The sequence below is a fragment of the Periplaneta americana genome, chromosome 8 (assembly GCF_040183065.1).
Source record: "Periplaneta americana isolate PAMFEO1 chromosome 8, P.americana_PAMFEO1_priV1, whole genome shotgun sequence".
NCBI lineage: Eukaryota > Metazoa > Arthropoda > Insecta > Blattodea > Blattidae > Periplaneta > Periplaneta americana.
Window position 1 is genome coordinate 173,525,358 of NC_091124.1, and position 18,414 is coordinate 173,543,771.

Consider the following 18,414-nt stretch of genomic DNA (forward strand, 5'->3'; position numbering starts at 1 on the left):
AGTAGTAAAATATCGCTGCAATCGAAAAGTATTGGGAATAAATTTGAATAAGGAACAAAAAAAATTTCCTTTCCTGGCAGGATTCGAACCACGAAAGTCTTAGTTACCAGTCTATCATGCTCTGGAGTGAACAAGGCTCTGAAATCATCTACAAGGGTCGGTCCGGTTTTTTTTGCCACTGCTGTACATTGGAGGGGCTATGAATTAGATAATAATTTATTAACGTTGATAGGTAAGTTGGAATTGGAGCAACATAACCCAACTGAAAGGTGTTAGGGAAAGGGGAGTCGCATAGATGCTGATAGAGCCAAATAGCAGGAAAGTGCTGACATTTAAAATAAAAGTTTTAAGTAAATAATTAGTATAACCATATATGCACGAAATGCATATTTCTATACAAATTAAATGCATGACCTCATTTGTTTGTAGTTAATATTTCTTATAAACTCTGAGACCCGAGATGAGTTGCAAGTATTCCGGGAAATAGGTGAGAATAAAGTGTAATGGAAGTCCTTTTAATGAGTGGAAGCTTACAAATGTTTGTATTCCGTAATGGTGCTAATGAGGAGACAGTTAAAAGCAAACTCTACTAGACCTCAGTATCAGCTAAGCCTCAACATGCTACACTTCATGCTGCTGGGGCCTGCCTTCTTGGTAAGAATTTTATAAGAATACAGTCCTACTTCTACAGGGACATCATTATATTTTTACTAACATTTCTAATATTAGCCTAGCTAGCCTATAACTTTGGATCAACAATTAAGAACCGGAAACACCGTTTGCAACCCCCTTCCACGACTGGAGTTCGATGATACTGGCGTAATATACAAACAAATCACTTTACTAGGTATAGGAGGGAAGAAAAGTAGTTCATCCATTTACGTAAACTAGGAAATATCGCGATTTTGAGTTTGATAATTTTCATTAGGTTTTTGTTTAATCAAAATACAGTACAGTATTAACAATGAGTGTTTTTACTCACGAACTGAGCTTTCCATGCGGACGTATTCATTATGCAGTGTATATCATACTGTCTACAGCACATTAGCGTACACTATACAGAATGAAGTTAAATTGAAAAATAATCATAATATAGATATTTAAACACATTTTTGAAAATGGTGGCCGTTCATTTCGATACAGACTTCGGTTCTAATGTGCATATTATCGCAATATAATCGATTGTACCTAATTCCAATTACCAGTTTCGTCCTTCGTACTAGTAACTCATGTTGAAATAATTCTGTACCTGCTCTATAAAAGAGTACCTTAGGTACTGTAAATTCAATCTTCACTTCTGTCCGATCCGAAAAGATAAAATTACTCTGACATGCTACCTACTGTCCGTCCAATTGGTTATGTCGCAGGGTCGTAGAAAGGGGGGAGATCAAGTGAAAGTTAATTACTTAACGAGGCCTTTTTAAGTTATTTTAAACAGTTGTATAATATTACGTAGACGTCCAAATTCCTAACAGAAATTAATGTTTTCAGAAAAAAGCTGAGACAGCCAGCCACTAGCTTTTATAGAGAGGCGAATAGAAGCTGGCGGGAGAAACCAGGATGTGACGTAGGCAAAGTAGGTTACCTGTGCGAAAATGATTCAATATTGAAAGCTCTTTCGTCACTGGAAAACGAGAACACATTTTTGGAACGTACTGTTTACTATGACCGTAAGGCTACTATGACTGTATATGCGGTCTTGGATCTGTGTGAAGGAGGACGGTTGAACTTCATTAGTAGAAGGGGTGGGAGTGAAGTACATTAAGAAACTCAGGTACAATAAAAATTGAAGTTAAAATAAAATGATGTCCCTGTATAACCATGAAGTTTTACATAGCTACATTTTTGTTGCTTTTAATTCTTGGTTTCTTATTTTTATATAATGAGAAAGTGGATTGCGGAATGTACAGTAGAACAATTTTGTTTACATATCATTGTTTAATTAATGAACATATTAATAATTCAACATAATAAGAAGAATATCTTATGATGAGTTGCCAGACCTAACGCGTTGCAAATATTTAATGCAATGTGTTGCACTGTATTTATTTATTTTTTGTTTCTTATTTTTATTGTGTAATCATGTAAATCATATGTATTCATCACTTAACGCCAGTATGTATCCCACTGTTTTTTATTATTAATCTATTTTTTATTGTGTACATTTTATTCAATTGTCGGTTTCTGGTTTAATTATGTAAATCCTGCTTACTTACTTGTAATCTAATACTAATATGTACACTAATGTGTTTATTTTTATTTTTACTGTGTACATTTTTTATCGAATTATCGGCTTCTGTTTTTATGTGATTCGTATTTGATTCTAACAACATTAATATGTCTTACACTGTGTTTATTTTTATTTAATGAGGTAAATTTTATGTAACTACCTCTTTTGATCTCATTATGTACCTAAATTGTATCAGTATGTAATTACTTAATTCCGATCCAGTTGTATGTTCAACTATGTAAGCAAGTTTTAATCCTGGTTGAGTGTAAGAGAAGGCCTTACGGCCTTGACTCTGCCAGGTTAAATAAAGCCATTATTATTATTATTATTATTATTATTATTATTATTATTATTATTATTATTCTTAATAATGCAAGACATATTATTTTACATTAAATTAATCACTATAGTAATAATAAATATAATAATAATAATAATAATAATAATAATAATAATAATAATAATAATAATAATAATAATATTGCCATGTAGGCCTATCATAATCAATAGGTATGCAATGGCATAGATGTTAAGCACTACCTTTTAAAGCAGAGGAAGTAGGTTAGATTCTCAATTCGAGTTACTGGATTTTTACAATTTATTGGCGTCCCTAATACTTCCTACCGCTCTATGGTGCTATGGCTGATTCTGCCTTTGTAAAAAAGTACCGGGATGTCTCTTTCTGGAAGATGATGTTAAGAGGAGTAGGAAGTGATGCCTGTGGTATTGAAAATTTCAGTACAGAAGTTTAGTTCAATATTTCTAGATTTTTAGTGTTCAGAGTAGAATAAAAATTTCCATGGTTATACAATCAATGATTCTGAATTCATTGGTACACAAGACAATTAATTAGTTTCGTATCCTAGTGCTAAAGAAAGGCCCTAACTGATGGCAGTAGGGCATTGCAAAAAATTTTTTTCTTAAATTTTCTAAGTGCACCCCCGCCATGTTATTACAATTATTGAAACATACTTGTGTACAAATTTTCAGGTGTTTAGGTCATATTTTGACCCCCGCCCACCTCAATAATAACTTCTGCTATAAGGTAAAAACTGATTTCCTTTCTCCTTTACAAGTTATAACTAACACTGAGTGAACCGAGTGAAGATATGGAAAAGCAATCACCTGAAGCAATGATCTGTCCCCTTTTGTTCACACCAAACCGCCCAGTACTTAGAAAAGATGATGGAAAGGGTCCAAAAAACGTGGCTCATACGAAATTTACTACAAGATTTGACACCGAAAGAAGGATCTCAACTGCCTTCCAATGTGGATGTGCTTTGTTTCTTTGTTTTTCTTAATAATGGACCAATGTAGAAAGATAAGAGAGATGATGTTATTAAATATGTTATTTTGAAGATAGAAGAATTTTGGGAACTGTCTTGTTTTTTGACACTCCAGCTTCAAACTCAGGATGGAAAATCAGAGCATGTGTACAGCTCGAAAAATTACTGGACAAAAAATTGTTTATGTTTGCATGTCGACATCACGTTTTTGAGAGAATCTTGTGTTCAGTTCACAAGACATTGTTTGGCGAAACATCAGGTCCTGCAAATGACAATTTTATTCAATTCAGGGACTCTATTTGCAAAGTATCAATACAGAAGAAAATTTTAAGACCATACAAATCAAGAACAGGTCACAAACTCATAATGAAAAACACAATTCAATCACTGCAGAGAATACTTTCCACCCCAAATAGAAATAACATTACCTCGTGCTGATTATCGGAAGTGTGCTGAGCTGATGTTAATTCTGGGAGAAACACCTGAACGAGGAATACACTGGCTAAAACCTGGAGCAGCTCACCATGCGCGATGGATGCCGTCCATTTTGTATCCAACAAAGATGTTTTCTTTCAGTGCTCAAGCAGGATATGACAAGATCATTATCGATAAATTAGAAGCACTATGCAAATTCAATGCATTAGGCATATTCTATGTTGAAAAATGGCTCTCTTCATCCAATGTTAAATGCAGTCTGAAGCTGTGGCATGACTTCATCAAATACTGCAAGCACGATCTTCAAGTTGCTAATGCAGCCATACAAGCCATGGAAAGATACTTGTGGTATTTAACCAAAGAGTGTGCAGTGTTCTCCCATTTTCAAACAGAGTTACTGATTCGGAACGGCAGCAAATTGCTCTGACATTATTTCGATTTCTGAAACCAAAAGAATTTGAGAGGGGCATTCCAACATTTCCAATCCTGAACCACAGTACGAAACTCTCATCTCTTATTGACTCTAAATCCTGGTTCTTGTTTCACAGCATCGGTGTTGAGGTCCAATGGGTTGGAAAATCCGTTAGCCAATGGCATCTTGATCCCAATTATCAAGAAGCTGAGGCATACGTACGGCATGTCAAAGTGGTGAATGATCTACACGGGCAGTGAAGGTGATTCAAGGCTTCTCAACGAAACTAAAAAACAATACTTAATGCAAGTGGTTGAATATCATCGCAAACAAATTCCCAACTATAAAAAAGAGACATTAAAGATGTTAACTGCAGCCTCCAACAAACCTTAAATTCAGTAAATATAGTGATTATTATATAGCTGAGGGCAAGCTTTAATTACAGTATTTGTTAATTACAGTGAAACCTGCCTTTGCGGTCACTTCATTTAAACGGCCACCTGACCAAAAGGCCAATTTTCTCTGGAACCAAATGGATTTTCCATAAGATCAATTCAAATTCTCTCTTTATTTAGCGGCCACCTCTTGCGCCGGCCAGCGGCCGGGATCTATTTGGATTGGAACCTGATTATAACAGTCACTTTCCAACAAAAATTTTTTTCACGGATACTGTCTGACCTATTTTTTTAAGGTTAGAGGGCAGGAAGCAATGTCACGAGGACAATAGCTAAGTGTACAACAGTACACCCTCCATATCTTGGGGTTAGTTGGTTACTGTTTTATGACTCTTTTGTCACTTTCCACTCCGACCCTGCAAAGCTATAAATTCTTACTCGTTTTAAAGGATTGAAACACGGACTTTTTCTATCGAAAATGTCACAGTATGTTTTAGGTCAGTAGTTAACCATTCGAATGTTTTTATTTTTTTCTCCTCTTTCTATCTTTCTCTATTTGGGCCAGCTTTTACGAATTTTTCTTCTTTTCATTCAGTTGATTCAAAGGAATTGTGAAGTTAGTTTGAGAGAGAAATCATATCTAACAATAAATCTAGAGTGGTGTTAAGTTTAGAGGCGAGACGAAAAATGATTGAAGAAAGTGAGAAGGGAACATGTGCGAGAAAAATTGCAGAAATATTCAAATGTGGAAGGACACAAATAAACGGTATAATTAAGAATAAAGATGAAATATTAAAAGAATGAGAGAAAAATATGCGTGGTGGCCAAAAAAGGAAGAGAGAATCTGTGTTTGGTAATGTGAATGATTTCGTTTACGAATGGTTCAAGTGTGCGAGGGAGAAGAAATTGCCAGTAAGCGGGCCTATAATTCAAGAGAAAGCTCTTGAAATTACCAAAGAACTCAATGTAAGCAATTTTTTGCTAGTAATGGGTGGTTAGAGCGGACATCACACGTCAGTCCCTTGATCAAGGTATTATCCATTAATTTAAACTGAGGTACCGTAAGCGAGTTTTGAAAAGGCTAGTTGCAAGAATGGAAGAGACTGACATTAATATGCATGATTGTTGTATGCGCACAGTACTAAAAAGTCAATGCAATTCAGGATTTTCATGCCGATTCATAAAAACCGCAACCTTAATCAAGCGGCCACCTGATAAAACGGCCATTTTACAAGGTAACTTCAGATGGCCGCTTTAGACAGGTTTCAGTGTACTATATATTTGGATTTATAGTATTGTATAATGAACTGCATTAAAAGAGAAACCTTTAATATTACATTTTCTCATTATTTTACTATAAGTAAAGAATGTCTTGTTAGCCAATCATGTTGGGCGGGGGTCAAGACATGACAAAATTACCTAAAACTTGGTATACACTCATATTTTATCAAGTGAAACAACATAGAAGGGGGTGCATCTAGGAAATTAAAAAAAATAATTTTCTCCATATCCTCTTGCAATGGCCTAACTTGCAGAGAGCACTAGAGGCTCTACTTTCTTTCGTCCCTGTTAGAAATCTCGAAGTGGAATAATTCACATTTGTATTTAAGACGAAATGGATAATATTTAGGGTAAACTCACCTGTTATGTTCACACATGATAATGCGGGTTCACCAAGAAATGTTCAGGACAAATCATCTTTCCACAATAAGGCATCTTATAACGGCTGCTTCTTCATACTCATTGACACAACAGATACTATTTCCCACACGCAACAGTGTTTGAAATACATTTTTAAGTTGTTTACTTTTCTTCCTGCACTGTATTCACATTTTTGCCAGGAATATATTAACATGTCTTGTAGAAGAGGAGAGCAGAACTGATGGTAAACAACTGAATGTAACTTTAATATAAAAACTCTGTCGTAAAGGTTGGTATCCGAATGTTCCATAATACATTTATACCTGAAATAGTCGTCCAGTCGTCGAAGGACTAACTTGTATTATCTATGTTGCGTGTCGAAAACAGTGTCTGTTGTGTCGATGAGTGTGAAGAAGCAGCCATTATAAGATGTCTGTATTGTGAAAAGCTGCAGTGTCCTGAACATTTCTTGGTAAACTCGTATTATCATGTGTGAATACATAGGTTGGATAAAAAGTTACGGCAACACTGCTGTCACGTGACGATGGTGCATTCGAGAGATGCCAGCTGTGTGGACATGAACAAGGACTGTTAGATGAGTTAGTGCAGCCAGCGGCGACAGTACTCTGTCAATCTACTGCAGTGTGTAGAACGTTGACTTTCATAGGGATAGTGCGAGCGCCCTAAGACCACGTTTACAAAACTAGAGCAACGTTCCTGGATCAAAATTGAAGTGACACGAGGTCGTAGTGCACAAGAATGTTTTCAGGGACTGCGTGAAGCATGTGCCGATGCAGCGTTGCCATATCGCACAGTGGCACGATGGGTTAAAGCGTTCCGGGAAGGCAGGGATGCCGTTCAGGACAACCTCCGTACAGGACGACCCCGCGTGGAGGACAACACAGTTCAACTCCTTGCTTCCCTGTTGGATGTTGATCGCCGATGGATTGCGCGTGAGTTAGCAGCGGAAGTCGGAGTATGTCACAAAACTGTGCTCCACATTCTGCAAGACATTCTGGGTTACCGCAAAATTACAGGACGTTGGATACCCCATGAAATTCCCGAGGTTTAACAATGGCACCGCTATGCAGTCGCACAGGCCTTGTTGGACCGATACCAAAGGAAAAATGATGATTGATGACTTTCTTGGACGAATCGTCGCTATGGACGAAACCTGGGCTCGCTCATACGAACCAACCAAACTTGAAACGTCAATCAAATGAATGGAAGCATCCAGGTTCTTCTCGTCCGAAGAAAGTGCGCCCTACACAAAGTGCTGTGAAGGTGATGTTCATTGTGGCGTATGACATTGATGGGGTAATAATGTACCACGCTGTACCTCCAAGGCAGACGGCAAACGCGGACTACTGCTGCAGGTTCCTGCAGCACCACCTTCGTCCAACCCTCAGGAGAAAACGACACTTGGTGGTACAGAATCCCATCATTCTTCATGATAATGCAAGGAGTCACACCGCTGCTGCTGTCAAGGACCTCTTGCGCCGCTGGCAATGGGAGATTCTGGAACATCCACCGTACTCACCCGATATGATCCATGCGATTACGATCTTTTCACCAAAGTGAAAGAACCACTGCGAGGGACCCGGTACGATACCAGAGATGAATTTATCCGTGCTATAGGGCGGTCAATACGGAACATCAACAAAGATGGACGCGCTGTTCGTGTACGACGCCTTCCAAACATTTGGCAAAAGGTAATAAATAAGGGGGGCGACTATATAGAAGGTACGTAAATGTTGTACCTCTGTGAATAAAGCCACGTCAGAAATATCGAACTGTTGCCATTACTTTTTATCCAACCTTAGTAAGATAACAGGTGAGTTTACACTAAATATGATCCATTTCGTCTTATGTGAATATATTGCACTTCTAGACTTCTAACACGGATAGAAGAAATCAGTTTCCTCGTCTTTAGTGCTCTCTGCAAGTAGGTTATGAGCAAGCTGCTCGCAAGAACGACATGCAATCCAGATGTTTAAAATTGCTGTATTTTCACAAATATGGAATTCCAAAACGAGAGACCTTCACCATCGTTTTCAGGAACCTTAAATCAGTCTACATTAACACTTTCAGCCAAATCCATCGAGCCCTACTGAAAATTATTACTTGTGAGCTAAAATATCTAAGACACATGACTGAAATCTCAATAAAGATGCAAGAGACAAATACACTTGCCCGACCATTTGGAAAGTGATTTTCGAGACAGCATATAACAAGACCCCAAGATCTTAAGCCTACTTCTCTCATATAGCTTTCGATATGGATGTTTAAGAAATAATAAAAAATTGGCATGCTTTCAGGTACTCACAACAGATGGGGCTGCAATTCAAAAGAGTCTATGGTAAGTAATACTAAAGTTACTACATTTTGTGTTTATGATAGAAACCAAGAAGTTCAGTGTCACTTATTTACAAACCTATTTGATACAAAACAAGCAGGCCTACATAAGAGAAACCAGAGGTACCCTTACTTGATTCAACGTGTTTCTCAGAGTATGAAAATTTAGATGAACTTATATTGATATCACTGCCGGTTTTCGAAATAGAAGACAATTTAATAATACGATATCATGATATCAAACTTTACAATGACTTTTAAACAATGTTATGAAGTTTGTTTTGACTGCTGGAAAGTAGGGTACAGTAAGTTCTGTGTCCTGCATACTCGTAGGGGAGCCGAGGGCAAAGTGGAAGGGGAGGGCAAAATGGAAAATCGTTGTTATGCTCTTACAACAACAGAGAGCAGCACTATTCAGTATAATATTCAAAGCTTATGGTAGTATGTATGTTTCTACTTAGCCGCACAGCGCTAGTATCGCTGTACATGGTGGAATTGTGATTAGAATGAAACGAGCTGCAAGAAATTATTTGTTTATGGTAAGTAATCTGTAGGCATCGCCATATATATAACATCTGATTTTATTATTAATGTTTAAAGCACAGTTACAAGTGTTGGGAAGAAGTTGTGATGACTAATTTTTTTTTCTAAAAATTCATTTGGCAAGATACAACCACATCTAACCTGCAACTCACGTGGAGGGCAAAGTGGAAACTGAAAGAGTGAACTTTCCACTTTGCCCATGTAGTTTGGAATTCACTCATAGAGTCTGGATTTCCTCCTAATATGCAATTGCAAGATAGTTAATGCATTTGGCTAATAGTTTACGTTTTTTTCCTGTTCTACGGAGGAGGGACCCGAAGGCTTACACTGCAGCCTGAGGCTTATTGTGCTCACCACTCCCATTCTGTGAATGATTGGGTTGCCGAACGGCCGTATTGTACAAGTACAGCACACTGCACCATGAACTGAACCCGGGATATGGTATCAATAATGATGATATCATTGATATGTGAATTAATGATAGCGAAATGAGTCTGAGGTCCAACGCCGAAAGTTACCCAGCAATCCTGCTTCAATTGGTGCTCCGAGTCTAGCTGGATCAAATGCAGATAATTTTTTGCACTGGTTGAAACTGTTGCAGAAATTGTCAGACCTAACAAAGAAAAGCCAGTGTTGTTGGTTCTTGACGATCATACTTCTCACCAGTCATTGCAAGCTCTTGAATTCACTTCAGAAATTTGGGATCATAATCTTGTCGGTTCCTTCACACACAACACACAAGCTGCAGCCTGTCGATGTTGCAGTTCACAAGCCATTCAAGACGCATTTTGAAGTTGCAGTAGACAAATTCCAGAAGAACTATCCAGGAAGACACATCGGTGAATATGATGTGGCAGGTCTGATCCGTGAAGACTTTGAGAAATCGTTCGTGCTTCCGAATATCACTAGCGGATTCTCAAGGACTGAAATTTTTCCATATGGACGCAACATATTCACAGAAGATGATTTTGCTCCATCTTCTGTCCATTATGCCAGTACAGCCTAGTAGTTACATTGATAAGCTATTCTTTGCGAAGATAGGTCTCCCAATGAAGCAGGAGAATACACAGATAGATGCCTAAAGTGTGGAACATCGAATGCGCAGCCTCATGTGACACCAGAAGATATTCCTCCACTCCCCAAAGTAAGCCTAGGCGTACTGCTTCAGATTGGTGAAACAAACCGAAAACGACGTTGTCAGAAAACTGAAATACTGACACTTCCATTTAAGAAGGCAGTCCGCGAGAAGCAGATAGGAAACCTGGCGGCAAAGGAGTGAAAATTAAGGCCGGTAAGACGATGCCGCCAGTACACTAAACCACACGCCTAGGTGCAAGATGTTTTCTGTTTGGGCTGTGGAGAGCAATATTCTGACCCACCATCGGAAGACTAGATTATGTGTTGTAAATGCAAAGACTGGACTCATTAACTTTGTGCTGATATTAATCTCCAGACTATGTAGGTTAGCCTATGTGACAACTGCAGTGCTTCAAAATGTTTTAAATATGGACAATTATTTTATGTTTTACGTATCTTAAACAATATTTTCAATTATATAGTGTGTTATGTAATTTCCACTTTGCCCTCTCCGAGTTTCCACTATGCCCTCTTGGTGAGGGTAAAGTGGAAAATTAAAGGGTCCTCTTATTTTTCTAATTACTTTGTTGTCTTCATTCATTATAAGATTATTTTTGTGTTTAAATGTTGATAGATGTATAACGTTTAGTTTGTGTATAAAAACTTTGTGATACAACTAAACACAAAGACAGGATTAGATGATATCAAAATCCATTCCACTTTGCCCTATCCTCCCCTACTTGAAATTCGAAGTTCTTATGATGTACACATAGATTGCCATACAAAATGACTGAGAATAAAAGTGAGTACTACAATGAACTAAGTTCATCCATAAAGAGAAATTATACAAAAAACTGTGATAAAATTAAGAGTAGAGGTACAATTATATGTATAATGAGGCAACTCTTTAAGAATACAGAGACATTAAAACTGTAACGCAAAATGCTAAGTATAAAAAAAAACATCTTTTCAGACTTATGTTTTACCACATTTCTAATAATTTAAGTATGATTTCCAACATTTATTCTCAACCTCACCAGCATTTTAGACCTTTCCGATATTAACCCTTACTATACAACAACTGTATTGTCTTGATTTTATAATACGCAATAATCGTATACAAAACACGGAACGTGCTTGCTTAGGCGTGTGTCAAATTCACTTCCGCTGCCTGTACTTGAAACACCGACTACATTCTGTCCGGAGCGTCGTATGTTCCCCTCAGACTAATACAAATATACCGATGTCACGGCCCTACTGATTACCTAGTTGGATTTTTTCCGAGGTTTTCCCCAATTGTAAGACTAATGTCAGGTAATCTACAGATAATCCTCTGCCTCACCTCGCCAAACACCATCTCGCTATCATCAATACCGTTGACACTAAATAACCTAGTAGTTGATAAGCATTGTTAACAATAACCAACTGAAAAAAAAATTGAATCACAATTTTAACAGTATTTTTCTTCTTTTATTTCGTACTAAAGTAATATTACATGTGTCTAGAAGACATATGGGCTATTCCATATGAAATCGATCAGTAAAAAACCACGCATTTTTTTATATTCTAATTTTTTCCCCTATTTATACAAGGTGCTGAGGAGAGTGCAGTTGGAAAAATATACTATCGAAAGTCAAACGGTTTTCGTATTGTTGAGCGACAAATTTAGCGTATTTTAGAAAAACAAGCCTCTTTCAGCGCTCAGAACTCTGGAACCATTTACTGTAGAACATTGAACGAGAGCTCATTTTGAAGCTGACATTTGGTAGGTTATGATAAGAAGTAATCCTTATTTTTATTGTATACAGAGAGACAGATAATCTGATTTTACTTACTTTTAGGCTTTTTGCCCATTTGTAAATATGTAAAAAAATATTGAGAAAAAACCTTGCATTATTAAGAGGGATTCGGCATTGTTTGCTTAGTGTCACGGCAATAAGTTTCTGGGGTATTAAATAAATTATATTCACACGCCTAGACTTGAAAGGCGCAACACAGCAAGCACTGGCCGACAGATGAAGATAAGCGAGCTTTGGGCGTCATTTTACTCCTTTGTTTATGAAAACCTGTGATAAAGCTAGCCCAGCTATGCGCTACTAGACGAAACATCACGTGTTTATGTCTTCTGGCCTTGCTTGCCTGGGCTAGCTCCCGCCTCACAGTCAGCTGGTTAGCTCACGCGCGTACTAGGCCTATTTAATTTCTTTATTTGATTTTTGAATACTTTCTTATTAACGTTGCACCAGTAAAAAATACGTATTTATTTGTACTTTCAATGCGGAATCTAACCATATATTTTAAAAATATTTTTCGTGGGCAAAGGTGTCTTAATTAAGAAAAATCAAAATTTCTTCATTTCCATAAAAAGTAAGAAAAACTGTTTACATGTCAATATAAATTTTAACTTTTCAGCATGAAAATAAACCATGATTTTGATCATTGGGTGAAAGGATTTCGGAGCCACAACAGTTTAAAGTTGCTAATTTTATGAAAATACGATAAATTTAAATATTTTTAATTTAAACACTATGAAGTTCTGATGCCTCGAACTTTGCACAAAGCATTGTATCATAGTTGTCTACGGACAGAAAAAGTTTCATTGTATTTAAAAATTGCAAGGTCAATTTTCTCTATATTTCGGTCGATTTGAGATGGAATAGCCCATATGTAAAATGTAGTGATTAAAATATTGGAAATGCAGCTGCAATTTTAAAAAGTATAAAAAATTAAAATCTATCATTGTATTGAACTTTTACTGATGTTTATTTCTCATTTTTCCTACAGTAGACTTCATGTTATCAGAATTCTGCTGGAACTGATTGATTACATTCTTGTTTTCGATCTTTCTTAACAGGTTGATGAGTCCCATTAAGGCTGTGTGCTGGGGTCCAGGCATCTGGCCGCATCCTGCTCATTGCCGCTTATTTTCTCTCTGCACCGTGGACGTGGATAGAAATATAACAGGTCGACTGTTTTTGTGCCCACCTGGCAGTGCATATACTTCAAAAGTACAACGTTGCACTGTAAGTCTCCACTTTTGTATTAATAGAATTACCAATGCTGTATGTCTAAGTCTGGTACAAGGCAATAAAGAACGCATTTATTTCATATTCATAGATTATATGACATAAAGAACGTGTAAAATACAACATGATGGTGATGATAATAGTAGAAGTAGTAGTCAGTGGTGGTTCATGATGTAATTTATGGATAGTTATAATTAACTTGTACTAGGTACTTACCAGAGGTCTGCATCGGACGTTTTCGCTCGAGCGCCAAGTAGTTCATAGCATAATCCGATAGGTAGCGCACATGCATGATGGGTACAATTGTCACGAGCGATAAATCCTCGAACGGTATAAGCCGAGCGTTAGACATTCGTTCTTGTTACAGTGATGAACTGTGTAGTAACATCATACATGTTTATCATTTCAAAACTTTGCAGTGTTTAACGAACCTCTCCATAGTACAACTATAAAACTTGCTTTAAAATGTAATATAAATGTTGTAGGTGAATGTTTTTTTTTTTTCACACAGGAGTGATTTTGTTTTTGTCACATCTGATAGATGTTATTGGATGTAAATGTAATTATTATAAACGGAGAACACAATCACGATAATGCAAGAACTGTATCAAGTTTTCTAGTAATAATAATAATAATAATAATAATAATAATAATAATAATAATAATAATATTCTCTAATAATAATTAGTGTATCAATCTTTGCGTCTGTAACAGTTGTGCAGCATGATTATTCGTTTTATTATATTTTCTGTGACGTTATCTCTGTAGTAATGTTGCTATTAATCTACTGCTATATCAATAATATTTTGTAAAATGTTTCTACATTGTCGCAGTATATAGGCGGAACACTATGTATGGACCTATAATATTATATATGTGGTAAATCAAATATTGAATAATTATTAATTAGCAATAATAACTGTATATCGAAGTTTTTCATACTATTTTATTTATAACTTCATGTTCCTGTTTTGGTACGTTCCATTGACTGTTCCATTAAACGTCTGTCTTAAACGCAGAAAATAAAGCCTTATTTTTACCGTGTGAGCAAAACATATGTGTATCTTATCTGTCGCCTTCCATACAAGATAAGACATGTCGGTGAGATAACCTTGTACTGTGCTTCTATTTATTACGAGCGTATCACGACCGATCGTATCTCACTCGAGGGTGCGACACTCGACTGAGTTCAAGCGAGCGATTTAACTCCAATGCAGCACTCTGGTACCTATCAATAAATTTTACATCCTGAAAACGGCCTTCAAACTATGAAACATAGATTTACCCCGACAGAAAGAAATAAGTACCATGATGAAGGTGATTTCATTTTACAATAATTAAATTTGGAACAAAACATAATGGTAACTATGTGTAGGATCAAGTGTTATTAAATTCATACAAAATTAAAATTCCAAATAATACTGCATATACAAGGCTTTCATTTCAAAATTTCCCAGTCTAAATAACTAATTATTTAAATTGAATTTAATTTAAACAAAAAAAAAACATGGCAATTTAGATATTGAGGGGGAAGTTTGAAACCAGGCTTAATTGCATTTTAGATTTCACCCCCACCCCCAGCCACACCCACTTTGAAAATTTCAAATGGCACCCCTATATTTTCATACTTATATATAAAAGAGCATTCCTCAAAAACAAAAACAAAAATATTTCAAGAATGTAGGAAAATCACGCAAAATTGTAAAAGTCTTAATACTGCAACAGAAAAAAAGATACAGTAAATTTTTGATAATATGAGTCATATTGGTTTGCATTTTTATTTTTTTTAGTTGTTTTTATATTACTTACTTACTTACTTACAAATGGCTTTCGAGGAACCCGCTGGTTTATTGCCGCCCTCACATAAGCCCGCCATTGGTCCCTATCCTGTGCAAGATTAATCCAGTCTCTACCATCATATTCCACCTCCCTCAAATCCATTTTAATATTATCCTCCCATCTACGTCTTGGCCTCCCCAAAGGTCTTTTTCCCTCCGGTCTTCCAACTAATACTCTATATGCATTTCTGGATTCGCCCATACGTGCTATATACCCTGCCCATCTCAAACATCACGATTTAATATTCCTAATTCTGTCAGGTGGAGAATACAATGCGTGCAGTTCTGCGTTATGTAACTTTCTCCATTCTCCTGGAACTTCATCCCTCTTAGCCCCAAATATTTTCCTAAGAACCATATTCTCAAACACACTTAATCCTCTCTCAAAGTGAGAGTCCAAGTTTCACAACCATAAAGAACAACTGGTAATATAACTGTTTTATAAATTCTAATTTTCACATTTTTTTACAGCAGACTAGGTGACAAAAGCTTTCCAACCGAATAATAACAGGCATTTCCCATATTTATTCTGCGTTTAATTACCTCCCGAGTGTCATTTATATTTTTTACTGTTGCTCCAGGATATTTGAATTTTTTAATCTCTTCGAAGTATAAATCTCTAATTTTTATATTTCCATTTCGTACAAAATTCTGGTCACGAGACATAATCATATATTTTGTCTTTTCGGGATTTACTTCCAAACCTATTGCTTTACTTGCTTCAAATAAAATTTCCGTGTTTTCCCTAATTGTTTGTGGATTTTCTCCTAACATATTCACGCCATCTGCATAGACAAGAAGCTGATGTAACCCGTTCAATTCCAAACCCTGTCTGTTATCCTGGACTTTCCTAATGGCATATTCTAGAGCGAAGTTAAAAAGTAAAGGTGATAGTGCATCTCCCTGCTTTAGCCCGCAGTGAATTGGAAAAGCATCAGATAGAGACTGGCCTATACGGACTCTGCTGTAAGTTTCACGGAGACACATTTTAATAGTTATTTTATATTATGATGATTAAGTTGTATAGAAGGGGATTTATATATTAATCGTTTTATGAGCTTATATATATATTATATAAAGCATATTATTATAAAATTAATCGGCCCAAGTTTCGAACATACGAAATAATACAAGAACATTGAAACAGAAAACATTCAAAAGCAAAGAATTCGTTTTTAACAAGATAATGGTTACGACTATGTTAACTTAAAAGTAACGTTAAATTGACCAAAAAAAGTAAATGAAATCAGAAGAGATAAGATTTTTACGTTTATTTTGATGTTAGAATAATCAATTTAAATTAGAAAGAAATTAAGAAGAAGTAACGATTATGTACAGTACTTAAAATTTTTAATCTTGAGAATGGAAATCAAGACTGGAATTCACACACTTTAAGAATTTCTAGTAGAGAGACTCTCAAAATACTATTGAATTAAAAACTTGATGATACCGACATATTAGTCACCCTGCAGGTGAGTGACAAGAGAATTTACTTGATGTTGGGAATAGGCCAACAAACATAAAAAATGGAATGAGCGGTGTTGAAATTATTTATTTATAATTGGAATTTTTTAACAAATGTGCAATATAAGAATCAATTACTCTTACATCTTTGAACAAATAGGTCTACCGTGCATAATTTTAATAAATCACATTAAGAACTTACATAAATAATAATATTAGTTTAGTAAATCAACGACATATTAGAAATACTTGCTATGATATAAATATAATAAAAATCTGTACTTACCCTCAGGTTACATCAAACTGTACATCATCTCTAGAGGATAATGAACTGCTCGGGGGTATCTTGGCTGAACAACTGACAAATGAAGATTCTTCACAGTTGAGTTGCGGATCGGCTGACGCTCCCTTCTGTGCCGATACCAGCACGCTTGTAGTCTGCGCCCCAAACAAGGTTTTTGTGGGCGTTGTCCAGTGCTCTTCTCAGGTAACGAAAAACAATCATATTTCCTTTGGTTTGAACTCCGTACATGACAAAAGCTGTAAATAAAAAAATAACTGATTATGGAGGTACTTGCAAGTAAACGGTTTTAAAACTGCTGGGTGTTTAGTTAAAAGTGTGTCATGGCTCGCTGTATGACGTCATGTGGCTAGCCGATGAGCCTAGACAATTCAGTCTTCCTACACTTCCGCAGAGGCGTATTACCTATGTGCCAGAGAAGTTGCCTAGCAAGTACGGCGTTCATTCCGAACAGTACTTACCGATACGTATGCTAACTCCAATAGTGGCAGGAATGTGAACTGTTTGGAAACACATACTGGGGTGAGTTTTTTTCTTATTGTCGGGATATGGGGAAAGGTTAAGGCGATTACTCACGTACAGTACTTGTTGACATTAACTTCGACGGTCAACATGGACACGGAGCATTGATTTGTGTTGTGGAATGCTGCCGTACGTAACCGATTATAAGAAATACCCTGCGTACGACTTGCCCGAGCAAAACACAGTTCGAAAGAGGTTATGGTAGCACATAAGCCGTACAGACCGCCATCTGTTGCTACGACGTTCTCAAGTTCAGATTGAACGCCTTGATCAATAGGTAACTTCTCTGACATAAAAGCTGAAACTCGCTTGAAATCGCTGACTCACAACAGTGACGCCATGACACACTTTGAAATGAACACCCAGTATGGAAAGGCACATATGAATGCAAAGCTAAATTGCATACTAATGTCCATTCTGATGGAGTACATATGAACTACACCAAAAGAAACTGACTCTTAAACATTACTCGTAACGTCTATTTTATTACTGTTCAGACATTCGTCTTTATTACATTGAAAGAATTCTTTAGTTACTGGTATCTGCAATAATTTTAGTTATAATCTAGCATTCGGTGTACTATACATTGAGTCTGTACAGGGACATCATTTTATTTTTACTTCAATTTTTATTGTACCTGAGTTTTTGAATGCACTTCACTCCCACCCCTTCTACTAGTAAACTCCAACCATCATCCACACAGAACCAAGGCCGCGTATGCAGTCAAAGTTAGTGAATATACGAGTAGTACGATCCAGAAATATGTTCGCGTTTTCCAGTGATGAAAGAGCTTTCAATATTGAATCATAGCCTATTTTTGCAGAGGTATTGTCGTCCGTTTGCCTACGTCGCATCCCGGTTTCCCGCACCCACTTCTGCTCGCCCCTCT

The 18,414-nt window shown here is 36.5% G+C and overlaps 1 protein-coding gene across 1 annotated transcript in view; it reads left to right on the forward strand.

The window, feature by feature from the left end:
• Nucleotides 1-537: 537 nt before the first annotated feature.
• The window catches only part of LOC138705245 (serine-rich adhesin for platelets-like), a 35,533-nt gene continuing 17,656 nt past the window's right edge, over nt 538-18,414 (forward strand). Inside the window, exons 1-4 of the mRNA XM_069834065.1 lie at nt 538-654; nt 8,718-8,758; nt 13,229-13,397; nt 16,995-17,189. Of these exons, the coding sequence (XP_069690166.1) occupies nt 553-654; nt 8,718-8,758; nt 13,229-13,397; nt 16,995-17,189 (507 nt within the window). The 5' untranslated portion in view covers nt 538-552. The remainder of the gene's footprint in view (nt 655-8,717; nt 8,759-13,228; nt 13,398-16,994; nt 17,190-18,414) is intronic.